Source organism: Erpetoichthys calabaricus, chromosome 5, assembly GCF_900747795.2.
Source record: "Erpetoichthys calabaricus chromosome 5, fErpCal1.3, whole genome shotgun sequence".
NCBI classification, from domain to species: domain Eukaryota; kingdom Metazoa; phylum Chordata; class Cladistia; order Polypteriformes; family Polypteridae; genus Erpetoichthys; species Erpetoichthys calabaricus.
The window spans coordinates 16,381,068-16,397,391 of record NC_041398.2 but is presented as its reverse complement, the minus strand read 5'-3'; the positions used below and the strand labels follow the sequence as shown (position 1 = coordinate 16,397,391).

Genomic DNA, 16,324 nt, shown 5'->3' with positions numbered 1-16,324 from the left:
TTCTTATCAGTGTGAATTCTTTAATGGTCTTGAAGTCCACTGCCCAATACAATAATGGAGAATCTTACCACTGTGAATTCTTTGGTGGTCACACATAATCTGCCACAGCTTGCATTCATCACTAGGAATTGTTACCTGAATTATCCAGGCTTTCTTAAGACTGTTTTCCTTGATAACATTATCTTGTTTTCTGGCATCTGTTTTTCTGTCAGTTGGTATTGATGTGTCCCAAGTGACTAACATCTTATCATTTTCCATTATTCTTACTCTCACTGTTGTAGCACCTGCATCATTCCCTTACACAGTCTGGACTGTGGTCCCAGTGTCTTTTTGGCGCCGGTATGTTGTATTTCTAATAGATTTTCCAGTGAATGAATCTGCCCACTTTGCTGTCTCTTTCAGCATATAATCTTCCTTGCATCAGGACCGCACACCAGGCCACCAGATGTGTGAGCATTTCTAGCTTTCTTTGGCCAAAAAGGCTCTTATTGGTTATATGCTGCATCTTCTTCTTTTTTTTTGTTTTCTACAGTATGTTTTTTTGTGTGCTTCTGCTGGTTGCTATTGTCAATTAATCTATTGTCACAATAAGCACAGTCCTACAGTTTATCCTCTTGTTTAATTTCTCAGCACTACAATGGCTTGGTTTACATACCATCTAGACAGGAGTGAACCTCCCTCCTGAGTCATGTAGTGATTTTTACACTACTGCTGATGTTATTCCCTGAGATTTGTTGCCAGGGCCCAGTGTGGTATTTGCATTTGACCCCATTAGTGTTTCCTTCTGTAATTCATTCGGTGCCGTGGCAATTGGTAAGATGATCCGATGGGCTTGATTTTTTATTTTTTTTTATAAGACCGGTTTATCCCAGAACCACTACCACAATTTCAGTTGTTTATTTCTCCATTGTGGATTGCTGTGTGCCTTTGGAGACCGCGACTATCAGAAAATTGCTTGCCACAATCAGAACAACAATATGGCTTTTCTCCACTGTGGATTCTTGCATGTCTTTGGAGATTGCAACTGTTTGAAAACTGTTTCCCACATTCAGAGCAGCAATACGGCTTCTCTCCAGTATGGATTCTTGTGTGTCTCTGAAGGTGGCTACTGATGGTAAATCGTTTGCCACATTCAGAGCAGCAAAATGGCTTTTCTCCAGTATGAATTCTTGTGTGGCTCTCAAGATGGCTGCTTTTAATGAATCTTTTCCCACATTCTGCACACTCATATGGCTTTTCTCCAGTGTGGATTCTTTTATGGATGTACAGACTGTAACTGTTAAAAAATCTCTTTCCACATTCAGAGCAGCAATGAGGTTTTTCTCCAGTGTGAATTCTAGTGTGGCTCTGAAGATGGCTACTTTTGATGAATCTTTTTCCACATTCAGCACACCCATAGGGCAGTTGTCCCGTGTGGATTCTCGTATGGCTTTGGAGACTGTAAATGGTGGAAAATTGCTTGCCACATTCAGAACAGCAATGAGGTTTTTCTCCCGTATGCTTTCTAATATGTGCCTGGAGCCAGCTGTCATAGAGGAATCGTTTCCCACATTCAGAACAGCAATACAACTTTGGTTTTGTATAAATCGATTTGTCATCTTTACAGTCAGACTTATTTTTCAAAGTTCGTCCACATTCTCGGCCAGCATACGGAGCCTCTGGATCTGCGTTATGGCCTGGTTGTTGGTTAGTACTGGTGGCTTTTCTCACAGGAAGAGAACTGCACTGGAAAGAGTTAGCTGTCACATTCTCTGAACATCTTGTTGATTTCTTCATTTCGTCCTTATTCTGTTTCTGTTGCATTCTGCACTGAGCAGAGGTCTGAGCAAATGAAGATAGGGATAAGCTGATATTCTCTTGGAAATCTGCAGTGTTAGAAAGAATTAGAAAAAACTTTTTAATGTATTAAAATAAAAAAAATCTTAGCATGAGATACATGGCACATTGTTTGGTGTTTCTGGTGCTGCTCCTAGAAGAACACTTATGAAGTTCAGATATAGCTGAAGAAGTTTTACCTGAATGATCATTATTTTGAAATTGAGTCTCAATTGATTCCGCAAATGCAAAGTGTTTACCATGAACTTAAGATGGCCTGAGACAATCCATGACTATGTGCACACTTGTGATGTTTAAGAAACCCTAAGAAATTGAACATTGAGAACATCTATGAGGGCTCAGAAGGACAGTCCACACATACCAGTAACAGCATTTGACGTAACTGGCCCCACGCGGGGTTGGTCAGCCCTATGCCTGGCCCACACCTAAATCCGCCTCTGGGTGTACCTCAGGAAATGGGATGCTGAAGGTTCACCTGAAAATGGGGAAATGCACCTGAAAGAAGAAGATACAGTGCGGACAGGACGGTCAGGATGAAGACAATTAAACCCGGAAGGGAAGGAAGAGACAGAGAGAGAGAGATGCACATTGAGTGATGAAGCGAGGAGCAACAGCGTGTTAGCGCTGAGAATCCACTTGCAAGCCACCAGCTGGAAGAAGGTTTATTTTACCCAGGGATACAAGGGAGACGCGTCTCTGAAGACAATCTTTTTTGTAGTCTCATGGCAGAGATCAACCTATGGACTGGTAGGACAGAACATTTATGCTGTTGGCATCGGCTGCCTACGTACTCTGTTGTGTTTCCAGCATTCCATCTTCCTCTTGAACTTTAAAGACAGCAAACCAATGTGTGATAATTTGGGGTTATCTCTAGCGATAGCATATTGTACCCTAATTTGTCAGCTTTTGTCTTTATTTATGGTATGTACTTGTTGTTCTGGGAATTATGTTTAAACTGTCTTGTCTGTTAATATGTAAATACTAGGGGGCTATGCCCCCTGCTCGCTTCGCTCGCCAACCCCGTATGGAGCCTACGCACTCGTCATTTCCCGGATCTGCCGCTTGCAACGAATCGTGCTGTGATTTTGGATAAACACAAATATCAACTCTTTCTTTGACATCTCAGTCTTTCAAAACTATTATCGCTGACAGTTCCTCACCTGTTGGCTTATTATACAGTCATATGAAAATGTTTGGGTACCCCCTCTTAATTCTTTGGAATTTTGTTTCTCATTGGCTGAACTTCCTTTTAATACGACATTCCTTATGGAAACAGAACGATTTCAGCAGTGAAATTACGTTTATTGGATTAACAGAAAATATGCAATATGCATCATAACAAAATTAGAGAGGTGCATAAATGTGGGCACCCCAACAGAGATATGACATCAATACTTAGATTTACAAAAGGAGGCTCAGCTAACAGCCTCTAGACGCTGTCCTCCTATACCCTCTGATGAGTGTCTGATTCTGGATGGAGGTATTGTTGACCATTCTTCATACAAAATCTCTCCAGTTCAGTTCAATTTGATGGACAGCCTGCTTCAAATCATCCCATAGATTTTCAATAATCTTCAAGTCAGGGGACTGTGACGGCCATTCCAGAACATTGTACTTCTCCCTCTGCATGAATGCCTTTGTAGATTTCCAACTGTGTTTTGGGTCATTGCCTTGTTGGAATATCCAACCCCTGTGTAACTTCAACTTTGTGACTGATGCTTGAACATTATCCTGAAGAATTTGCTAATATTGGGTTGAATTCATCCAACCCTCGACTTTAACAAGTGCCCCAGTCCCTGAACTAGCCACACAGCTCCACAGCATGATGGAACCTCCACCAAATTTGACAGGAGGTAGCAGGTGTTTGTCTTGGAATGCAGTGTTCTTCTTCCACCATGCAAAGTGCTTTTTGTTCTGACCAAATAACTCCATTTTTGTCTCATCAGTCCAAACCACTTTGTTCCAAAATGAATCTGGCTTGTCTACATGAGCATTGGCATACAACAAGTGACTCTGTTTGTGGCGTGAGTGCAGAAAGGGCTTCTTTCTCATCACCCTGCCATACAGATGTTCTCTGTGCAGATTGAGCTGAATTGTAGAACGATGTACAGATACACCATCTGCAGCAAGATGTTCTTGCAGGTCTTTGGAGGTGGTCTGTGGGTTATCTGTCACCATTCTCACAATCCTGCTCATATGCCGCTCCTGGATTTTTCTTGGCCTGCCAGATCTGTTGGGTTTAACAGCAACTGTGCCTGTGGCCTTCCATTTCCTGATTCCATTCCTTACAGTTACAGAAACTGACAGTTTAAACCTCTGAGATGGCTGTTTGTAGCCTTCCCCTAAACCAGGAGACTCAACAATCTTTGTTTTCAGATCTTTGGAGAGTTGCTTTGAAGATCCCATGCTGTCATTCTTCACAGGAGAGTCAAAGGGAAGGAAGCACAACTTGTAATTGACCACCTTAAATACCTTTATATCTCATGATTGGACACACCGGTCTATGAAGTTCAAGGCTTAATGAGCTCATCAACCAATTTGGTGTTGCAGGTAATCAGCATTGAGCAGTGACAGGCATTCAAATCAGCAAAATGACAAGGGGACCCACATTTGTGCACAGCCAGTTTTTCACATTTGATTTCATTTCATACAACTAAATACTGCGTCACTAAAAATCTTTGTTTGGAAAACACCGCAGTACTCGGATGTTCATAGGAAATGAAAGACAGACCACTGTTATCTTTACTGTTGAAAGGAGAGTCAATTATTATGCAGGCTGAGAGGGAGTCCCAAACTTTTCATATGATATTCTTATAATAGTAATAAACTACTCACAAGCGAGGAGAGTGTGATGAGAAGATTGAAAGAGTACTTTGAGAGGCTGATGAATGAAGAGAACGAGAGAGAGAAGAGGTTGAATGATGTGTAGACAGTGAATTAGGAAGAGCAACAGATTAGAAAGGAGGAAGTAAGGATAGCAATGAAGAGGATGAAGAATGAAAAGGCCGTTGGTCCAGATGACATACCTGTAGAAGCATGGAGGTGTTTAGGAGAGATGGCAGTGGAGTTTATAACCAGATTGTTTAATGGAATCTTGGAAAGTGAGAGGATGCCTGAGGAGTGGAGAAGAATTGTACTGGTACCGATATTTAAGAATAAGGGGGTTGTGCAGGACTGTAGTAACTACATGGGGATAAAATTGATGAGCCACAGCATGAAGTTATGGGAAAGAGTAGTGGAAGCTCAGTTAAGAAGTGAGGTGATGATTAGTGAGCAGCAGGATGGTTTCATGCCAAGAAAGAACACCACAGATGAGATGTTTGCTCTGAGGATGTTGAATGAGAAGTTTAGAGAAGGCCAGAAGGAGTTGCATTGCGTCTTTGTGGACCTGAAGAAAGCATATGACAGGGTGAAGAGAGAGGAGCTGTGGTATTGTATGAGGAAGTCAGGAGTGGCAGAGAAGTATGTAAGAGTGGTACAGGATATGTACGAGGGAAGTGTGACAGTGGTGAGGTCTGTGGTAGCAGTGACAGATGCATTCAAGGTGGAGGTGGGATTACATCAGGGATCGGCTCTGAGCCCTTTCTTATTTGCAATGGTGGACAGGTTGACAGATGAGATTAGACAGGAGTCCCCGTGGACTGTGATGTTTGCTGATGACATTGTGATCTGTAGCGAGAATAAGGAGCAGGTTGAGGAGACCCTGGAGAGGTGGAGATATGAGAGGAGAGGAGAGGAATGAAGGTCAGTAGGACCACCAAGACAGAATACATGTGTGTGAATGAGAGGAAGATCAGTGGAGTGGTGAGGATGAGGGAGTAGAGTTGATGAAGGTGGATGAGTTTAAATACTTGGAATCAGCAGTACAGAGTAATGGGGATTGTGGAAGAGAGGTGAAGAAGAGCGTTCAGGCAGGGTGGAGTGGGTGGAGAAGAGTGTCAGGAGTGATTAGTGACAGACGGGTATCAGCAAGAGTGAAAGGGAAGGTCTGCAGGGTGGTAGTGAGACCAGCTATGTTATATGGGCTGGAGACTGTGGCACAGGAGACAGAGCTGGAGGTGGCAGAGTTAAAGATGTTAAGATTTGCATTGGGTGGGACGAGGATGGACAGGATTAGAAATGATTGTTTTATTTTCAATAAATATAACATTGACAATGATTTACTGTAAAAATGACAGCTTTGAATGGGTAAGTCATGTGGTGGACGCTTTCCGTTTTTCAGAGTTTGCACAAACCTTTACAGTTTTATTATTTTTTAGGTCAGCTATTGTTAGACGCCTTGGACCCCTGCAGCTCATCTCCGTTTGTGTGCCTGACTGCCACTTCCACCTACTTAAAGTGGTAACACAAACACAGATTGGACTTGTAAATGTCAGGTGTTTCTTGTGTCCTTGATGTTTAATCACATTACTTACTTGTTCCCACATTCCCAGATGACAGCTGCTCTTCTTCTTTCCAGCTTCCTTCACTGATTTTCTCTTCAAACTTGAATTTCACTTCTGAAGAACTCTGCTGGGTAGCCGGTTGTCCCGTATCAATGCCCCGATGCTGTAAACTGGGAGGAGATTCTTCAGAATTCTCTTGTTTGAAAAGATTCCCACTTTCAGGGTTTTGCAGTTGAAGACTAACTGAGACCTCTTCCAAATCCTCCACTTTAACTTCAATCATCTCCCCCTTGCACTCCCCCTCTTTAAAAACTGACATTCTCCCCTCACGGGCCTCTGACTTCACATCTTCTGGTTCACCCCACTCACAGTCCTCTTCTTTAATGTGCGACAGTCTTTCATTCATGGTGGAGGCCATGCTCTGTGTTAAACTCTTCTTTTCTAAGGTTTGCTTCTCAAACAAACGCCATTAGACACCTCCATGCTTGGCTTAACGTGAAGGAGGCAACTTTTTATCTGTGAAAAACAAAGTGACAGAATTACTTTATATAAGTTACCCAAAATAACTCAAAAACATTTAAGGGTTAACTTCCAGTTAATAGCAAACACAGAGAACTACCACCTCTGTTTTTTTGCAAAATTTCAACTGCTTTGAACCCTCACTGTTAGCCTAAGAAGAACGTTTAAAAATTCAGGATTTAAAATTTTGAATCATTTCAGAGTGGCAGCACAGGTCTACTCAAGTCTAGTCAAAATGTAACCTAAACTCCGGATTGGGTCTAAAGACCACCACCGCAAAAGAGACTCGGCATGTGATGTACTGATTTGACACACAACAACTACAGAGATACCCACAGAATTAAAGAGAGCATTTCAAGCACAAACACATATGGGGGTCACGTTTGGCAGCCATTAACAAATATGAAGAAGCTGACAGATGGCTTCAGTGGACCTGCCTGAATGGTTGCTAATGGTCTCCCATCTACTAGGAGGGGCTGCTCTTCCACCAACCCACTCCATACTCAAAGGCACTCCTTCTCTCATTCCTCTTGCTTTATCTTTCTGGAATGGAGAGGGCTTTAATGCCCCATCTGTCACTTCCATCCCAAACCCAAAATGATTTCTCTGGATCAGAGGGAGCCCTGTTTTTGCTCCACTTGACCCCTGGACTGAATGCCCACTGCCTGCACCCAATGCCCCCACTCCTAGGAGTGACCACTTAAAATACATTTGACATTCACATCGGTTTATCCTACACACATGTCTCTTGTTCTGTGAATTTGCATCGAACTGACATCAGCTGTTAGGTTTTTGTCACTAGCTGGCGTCTTCACTTGCGGTGATCGATTTTGTACCCTCGCCCTGTCACACTTGTTGTTCCCAAACAGTTCCCTAGATTGATGTTTACTCCATTATGTTTGCCTCCCTTGTAAGCTGCATTGGATTAAAAGCATCTGCTAAGCAAACAAATGTAAATGTATCTGGCTCAGACATAAACTACACAGAACCAGCTCCACATTGTACGCTCCATATTGTCATTCGATTTGAAGAAACACAAAAGGATGAAGAGCAGGAGAGCATGCCATGGAGGACACAATGATACCACAGACGCCATTTTACAAGTAACTCATTACAAACTGGCCACTTAAACCAGACGTTCTCAAGCTTTTTTTTACTCCCCTCCTGGACCCCCTTTTGTAACATGAGGGTCACTACTGGCAGTCACCCCCCCCCCCCCCCATTATACACAGTTTCATTTACTGTGCCCATAATTTAATCACAGCTGTGATGACAAACACAAGTACCTGAGCAGACCCGCTTATTCATCACACTGGACTGCAGACTCAGCCCTCCGCCAGATTCATTCATTCAATGACGTTCAGCAGGTCATTATCACAGACAGAGGATCCAACATATCACCATATTCCAGAAAGTTGATTCAAAGTTCATCTGGACATAGTTCTTTTCCAGGGAGATATGTTACATCACTCATCCAAGTGACTTCCTCAGTCTCAGCTAACTGCAGGTTTCTCCAACCTTATAAACAATACCTTGGCATAGTGACCGAAACTAGCACCATTGACTAACAATGGGCCGTGTGATCAATGATACGCAAATTGTCCATTGATCAATGGCCATGAGTACCATTCACAGAGAATTGGGGAATGGCTGCAATCACAGCATTGTAAGATGGTAAAAGATATACCCTTCGGCCCCCTCCTTGTTCCTTTCTCACGTAAGTGGCCTCTTTGACTCCTCACTCAAACCAGAGTTCCTCCCTGTCTAGGATGTGCACATCTTCATCACTGAAAGAGTGACCGCTGTCCTGTAGGTGTAAATAGACTGCGGAGTCCTGGCCTGATGAGGTAGCTGTTCTGTGTTGTGCCATCCGCTTAGATAGATAGATAGATAGATAGATAGATAGATAGATAGATAGATAGATAGATAGATAGATAGATAGATAGATAGATAGATAGATAGATAGATAGATAGATAGATAGATAGATAGATAGATAGATAGATAGATAGATAGATAGATGTGGTGAAACAAAATGCCGACATACAGATGCATTTGTGGTGCTTTTATATTCAAGCGTCGCTTATTCCCCATTGTAATGACACGATACATTTGAAAATTGTGAATTTCCCCTTTGGATTAATAAAGTATCTATCTATCTTTCTAATTCTGCCAACTACGCTATCTATCTATCTATCTAGTCTCACACACCATCTTATTTTCTGGGGCTTCCTCCTTCCTATTTTTCATAAATTTCGCCAAAAACCTCAAGTAAATTTTTTTCACGTTGTCATTGTGGGGTGTTGTGTGTAGAATTCTGAAGAAAAAAATGAATTTAATCCATTTTGGAATAAGGCTGTAACATAACAAAATGTGGAAAAAGTGATGCGCTGGGAATACTTTCCGGATGCACTGTACATACTTTAATGCATTTCATCATGAAAGTGAAATCAGGTAATAATGTATGGATCATAAATGTGCAGAGAGTTGGAATATCTTACATTTAATGTGCTGTGTGTGGTGATGTATTGCTGCGTGCCACTTCTGTCAGGTCCGGAGGAAGCCCCAGAAAAAAAGATGGTATGTGAGACTAGATAGATAGATAGATAGATAGATAGATAGATAGATAGATAGATAGATAGATAGATAGATAGATAGATAGATAGATAGATAGATAGATAGATAGATAGATAGATAGATAGATAGATAGATAGATAGGAAAGGCACTATCTATCTATTATATAGTGTCTTTCATAGATAGATAGATAGATAGATAGATAGATAGATAGATAGATAGATAGATAGATAGATAGATAGATAGATAGATAGATAGATAGATAGATAGATAGATACTTTATTAATCCCAAGGGAAAATTCACATTCGCCAGTGGTTGTTTGGTTTCCCCGATGTATGATTCACCGCAATCCTCTTAAACTATATTACTCTGTCTGTGCCGGGCATCCGGTCCTTGGGGTGGACCCGTTTTTGATGTAGCATGTTTAGGGGTTTGAAAGCCACCGAGACCTGGGGCCTCATGCATAACACCGTGCGTAGAATTCACATTATAACATGATAATGTAAGCACAAAAGTGTAAATGTGCGTATGCACAGAAAAATCCAGATGCATAAATCTGTGCGTTCACCAACTTCCATGTTCTTCTGCTACATAAATCCCGGTCAGCGTGAAAAGTAACGCACGTGCACGCACCTGCTGTCCCGCCCCAACTCCTCCCAGAATTACGCATCTTTGAATTTGCAAATCAATATAAATAGCCCTTAAGCTCAGCCTTCTGTGAAAAGACAATGGGAAAAGCACGGGGGAAAATAGAAGAATTTCAGCGAATACCAAGTGGAGGAAAGGAAAAACATACTATTAGTTGTTTTAAACAGTTCTATAAGCAACAAAAGGAAGTTGATTGAGTAACATAGCGTGTCGGAGAAACTTGAAAGCTCAGGTTCACAAAGTCGCCCTAAATAAAAAAGAAGTCACATATCAAAGTTTGAGTGAAAAGGCGAGTCGTAGCCCACCGTCTCAGTGTCATACAAAAGCTTATTAGGGTACAGAGAAAAAAAAAATAGGCACACAGTGGGAAAAACGCACGAAATGTCAACTTTAATCTCTAAATTTCCACTTTAATCACATAGTTTATTTTGTCAGTAAAGTAAAACATCATAAACTTCATCTTAAAATCGTTTATTTTACTAGTTTCACAAATCCCATCGTAACTAAAGTAGCATGTTAATGCTTTGTTGTGTATTTGATCTCCTATGTGCTCTGTGCCTGAATCACTACGTGCTCTTCCTCTGACAGGACACAGAATCCATTACGTTAGTGATATTACAGCTCTCTGAGTAATTAAAATACTGAGATGTATACGTGATATCATTTTCATGATGATAGGAGTTAAAGCACGTTATTAAACATGGGAACACGGTGGCGCAGTGATTGTTCATGTCTTACACAAGATGATTACTGCGCCATGCGCGACCTTCAATGAAATGCTTTATCACAGAAGTACTGTCTCTTTCAAACGTACTAACCCCCAATTCCTGTCCTTACTTTTCTTTCTCCAAATACCCAATCGCCACACAATCAGCTCTGTAATAGACGTTAAGCCATCTGTAAGCTTAGAACGCTGATTCTTCAAAACTTTTAAGGAACATCGAAATATCTTTGTAATGTTTAATTATTCTAACCATCTATCCTTCCAGTGTCGCGCCAGCCACAACAAGAATACCGCGCGAGGCAGAAACAAACCGTGAATGGAGCGCCAGCTCCTCGCTAGCACTGTGGCACCGTGTGATTAAAGTTTTATCTGTATAATATAATCAACATATTTTGCTGCATTTCATCTTAAAAATGATATCGTCATCATATGTAAATACGTGCTTTATAAAGTGGCTCAGGTTGTGTAATAACTGTAGTGCAAGTTTACAGTGAAGTGATTGTACTTATAATTCCAAACAGTTCTACAAGGAGCACTTGTTGGACTGATTGAGTGCGTTTAGAGGTCTTGGGATGAAACTGTTTGTGAACCGCGAGGTCAGTACAGGAAAGGCTGTGAAGCGATTGCCACATGAAAGCAGTTCAAATAGCGAATGGCTGAGGCAGCGAGTGCTTGATGCTGTATACCGATAATTCTCTTTCCGATCAGCTGCTGCTGTGATTCCCCACTCAGATACAGTGATATAAATACTCCGAGTGGTGCAGTGAGAGTAATATGGAAAAAGATGATCCGCTGTGGCAACACCTAACGGGACCAGCTGAAAGAAGAAGAAGGTGCAGTGAGAGTAACAACGCTAAAGCAGTTATGATATTTAGAATAGTTTGACCATTCTGTGGACCATTATACTGTTACAGGTTAATTACAATCAGATGCATTAAACTAATAAACAATATGTGGTTAATTTCAGCCGCGTCAGGGATGTGGATCTAAAAAAGAAAGGGTGACCACACAGGAACAGTAGCACTGCTTTGACGCTGGGTGCCGCCAGTCTGCAAAACTGAGCGCAGAACTTGCCTATACCAGGGTATGAGCTACCGTGGAAATGTGCGTTGCTTTACACCAGGTTTAGGTTTTATACATCGTGAAACGGGAAATGGGAGTACGCAATATTTCTGTGCGTACGCACCATTTATACATGAGGCCCCAGGTGTTTTGAAAAAATGTGTCCCAGCGGTTCTGATACTCCTGACACATAAGGGATCACCAAAGGTTTTTGCTTAGGCAGTGGTTGCTTGTCCTTCCTCTCTCCTGGATTGCTTAGAGCATTCTTTGGGTGTCTTCCGTGCTTTGACAAAAGTCCAGCTGGGATAACCACATTTACTCAGGGCCTTTTTGATGTGATGTTCTTCTGCTTCCCTGGCCGCTGTGTCTGTGGGTTTGGTGTCTGCTCGGTTTTGTAGAGTTCTGATGACACCTATTTTGTGCTCTAGCGGATGGTGAGAGTCAAACCTTAAATACTGATCCGTATGTGTTGGTTTATGGTACACATCAACTTTCAAATGTCCCCCATTGCTGATGGAAATTTCACAATCTAAGAAAGCTATCCTGTCACGTTTTATGTCCTCCCTGGTGAACTGGATGTGTTTGTCCACTGAGTTGATGTGGTGAGATTTGATCTTCACCCAGGTGTCATCCACATACCTGAACCAATGGCTCGATGGTGTTCACCATACAGCACTTTATTCATTGAAATCACCGCTGGCTGAATGAGGCTCTTGTCTGTTGTGTGAATCTTTTTGCCTTTAGCTGTTAAGTCCACCATGTGTGCTTTATTTATCTTTGTTTAGTTTGGATGTCACAGTGTCCGCCTAACCGGCTGTCATTGCGATGACCAAATTCAGTTGTTTTTTTCTTTCAGTGGCATATACAGTGGTGTGAAAAACTATTTGCCCCCTTCCTGATTTCTTATTCTTTTAAATGTTTGTCACACAAAATGTTTCTGATCATCAAACACATTTAACCATTAGTCAAATATAACACAAGTAAACACAAAATGCAGTTTGTAAATGGTGGTTTTTATTATTTAGGGAGAAAAAAAAATCCAAACCTACATGGCCCTGTGTGAAAAAGTAATTGCCCCCTGAACCTAATAACTGGTTGGGCCACCCTTAGCAGCAATAACTGCAATCAAGCGTTTGCGATAACTTGCAATGAGTCTTTTACAGCGCTCTGGAGGAATTTTGGCCCACTCATCTTTGCAAAATTGTGTGTAATTCAGCTTTAATTGAGGGTTTTCTAGCATGAACCGCCTTTTTAAGGTCATGCCATAGCATCTCAATTGGATTCAGGTCAGGACTTTGACTAGGCCACTCCAAAGTCTTCATTTTGTTTTTCTTCAGCCATTCAGAGGTGGATTTGCTGGTGTGTTTTGGGTCATTGTCCTGTTGCAGCACCTAAGATCGCTTCAGCTTGAGTTGACGAACAGATGGCCGGACATTCTCCTTCAGGATTTTTTGGTAGACAGTAGAATTCATGGTTCCATCTATCACAGCAAGCCTTCCAGGTCCTGAAGCAGCAAAACAACCCCAGACCATCACACTACCACCACCATATTTTACTGTTGGTATGATGTTCTTTTTCTGAAATACTGTGTTCCTTTTACGCCAGATGTAACGGGACATTTGCCTTCCAAAAAGTTCAACTTTTGACTCATCAGTCCACAAGGTATTTTCCCAAAAGTCTTGGCAATCATTGAGATGTTTCTTAGCAAAATTGAGATGAGCCCTGATGTTCTTTTTGCTTAACAGTGGTTTGCGTCTTGGAAATCTGCCATGCAGGCCGTTTTTGCCCAGTCTCTTTCTTATGGTGGAGTCGTGAACACTGACCTTAATTGAGGCAAGTGAGGCCTGCAGTTCTTTAGACGTTGTCCTGGGGTCTTTTGTGACCTCTCGGAAGAGTCGTCTCTGCGCTCTTGGGGTAATTTTGGTCGGCCGGCCACTCCTGGGAAGGTTCACCACTGTTCCATGTTTTTTCCATTTGTGGATAATGGCTCTCACTGTGGTTCGCTGGAGTCCCAAAGCTTTAGAAATGGCTTTATAACCTTTACCAGACTGATAGATCTCAATTACTTCTGTTCTCATTTGTTCCTGAATTTCTTTGGATCTTGGCATGATGTCTAGCTTTTGAGGTGCTTTTGGTCTACTTCTCTGTGTCAGGCAGCTCCTATTTAAGTGATTTCTTGATTGAAACAGGTGTGGCAGTAATCAGGCCTGGGGGTGGCTACGGAAATTGAACTCAGGTGTGATACACCACAGTTAGGTTATTTTTTAACAAGGGGGCAATTACTTTTTCACACAGGGCCATGTAGGTTTGGATTTTTTTTCTCCCTAAATAATAAACACCATCATTTAAAAACTGCATTTTGTGTTTACTTGTGTTATATTTGACTAATGGTTAAATGTGTTTGATGATCAGAAACATTTTGTGTGACAAACATGCAAAAGAATAAGAAATCAGGAAGGGGGCAAATAGTTTTTCACACCACTGTAATGCCTGGTATTTAAAAAATCTTTCAACACATTTTAAGCCGCCGTGAGTGAAAATACTCCATGATAAGAGCTAACGAGCATGGAAATCCAAAGAGCTGGGGATCAGCCTCATCTTTTCTCACTTGTCCTTTGCCTTTTTACGTTTATCATCATCTGCTGGTGTAAACAATCCAATCGATTTATTAGTCAGTTACAGGTGACATGTATTTTTGTTTTTTATAAACATCTCGATTACCGTTTTAGTGTAACTGCCTGCGTAATAAGCCGGCCCAACCCCGAGGTCCTGGCATTTCAAAGGTTTACTTCTAATCTTTGCTGTGCTACAAACGATGTCTTAATTAACTGGATTAACGAGCGCGCTTTCAAACTATAAAAGCAAAGCTCTCCTTATCTATCAGCTTGTCTTCTGCCACTCACCTTGTGTCTTTTTGTAACCCTCTATAACACTCCTCTTGTTATCTCCTGACTCCTTAACCTACAAGCCTCCTCCTGTCTCTCATTTCCAAAGACTCGTGTTCGCCCCTATAAGACAGACCCCCCCTTCTAACAGCCCCCTCACTTACACAGCTCTACCATTTCGTTCCCTAATTCATAGTCCATTAGCAGCCACCTGCACGCCACAGTATAAAAGGATTATTGGATGGTTAGTGAGGACACGTATGTGAGGAAATGAAATGTGGATGATGAAGCGAACACCGCTGTCTGTACAAAATGGCAGAATAAAGCCGTTAAAGTGACGGGCGCGACCGAAGCCCTGCCCGCCATCACAGCCGCCACTCCATCCGCCTTTACAGACCAGTCGAGCCGCTTCAGGCGCCGCACCCATTAAGTCCCACCGAGTCAGACGACAAGTTCCAGGGTGTGTTACTGTCTTTTAAATGTAATCGCTACGATTTTAAGCACTCGAAAATATATTACAAAACTTAGAAGGTGTCGTGATTTTGAATGTCACAGCTACGCGCCCCTCCACTCACTTAAACCCCCTGTTTAAGCCTCTGCATTAACCCAGCCCTGTCCAAAAACCCCCTCTGTTCGTATTGAAAACGATATTTACGGTAAGGGTCAGATGAGTCTCGTAGATTCCCCCGCACACTAAATTGAGGTGACCAGAATTTTTTGGGTCATTCCGGGGACATGGGTTGAGGGGGCGGGACGACGACTTCACTCTAAACACCACAGAGTACAAAGCGAAAGCTTGTCACGTGATTTCTCGCCAAAGTTGCAGGATGTGGTAAAGCATAACCGCTGTCAAAACACCGCGCACGCGCGCTGAGTTCAAATTATCGTGGTGATGAGATACATTCAAAAAAAGTGAACCAGCTGAAACCGGGGACGAACTCTTAAAACGGGGACATGTTTCTGAGTGGGGACAGTTGTCCGGAAAACGGGACGGATGGTCACCTTAACTAAATTCAGGCTGAATGACGTGGACAGACGGGACGAGCTAGCGGCTCACACGGCAGCCTGGAGACTCAACGTGAACGTAAACGCGAGAGGGGGTGCGTTTTCTTTACAATCAAAGAAGGATGGCTGTGACGGACTGCCGTGAATCTCTCGGTCCCTCTCTAGCCTTCTCCCTTTCTCCAGGTTTTGAATCGCAGGACTTGTCTCCCCACGTCCTGCTCCATTTTTTTCCTCGCGTACCCGCCCGTTGCTCTCGTTGCTTACCGACACTTTTCCTCCCGCTCTTTATCTTCTCTTCTTCTGCTCCCTTTATGCTGCTCACGTGTCTGCTATACAGTCTGAGCCGTCAGCCAGCGGCATCAAACGAAGAGAAACAGAACGAGTCATCAACGAGCGACTCGAGTGAAAAACGTGATATAAGTAGCTAAACACTGCCATCTACTGGACAGAGAAAGGAATATTTATAAACGTTTCGTTTTTCTCTGTTCTTTAAACCAGCGTTTCTCAACCTTTAAGTTATTTGCGACCCGAGTTCTCATAACAGTTTTAATTGCGCCCCCCTCACGTTTTTTTGAAAGGAGCCCACTAATACCAATTTGTTTTTGTTTGAACCAATATATCATAGATGCATATTTTATTATACCTACTTAACTTTTATCGACATTTATCTAACTCTATATTTATTT

General features: G+C 42.2%; 1 protein-coding gene across 1 annotated transcript; it reads right to left on the bottom strand.

Annotated features, from left to right (window-relative positions):
* Positions 1 to 15,997, bottom strand: LOC114641791 (gastrula zinc finger protein XlCGF57.1-like). The gene is made up of 3 exons (XM_028790813.2): positions 15,903 to 15,997; positions 6,252 to 6,737; positions 1 to 1,865 (listed from the first exon to the last, which is right to left on the bottom strand). The coding sequence occupies exons 2-3, from the start codon at positions 6,637 to 6,639 to the stop codon at positions 889 to 891; spliced, it is 1,365 nt and encodes a 454-aa protein (XP_028646646.1). The 5' UTR covers positions 6,640 to 6,737; positions 15,903 to 15,997; the 3' UTR covers positions 1 to 888.
* Between the last annotated feature and the right edge of the window lie 327 nt (positions 15,998 to 16,324).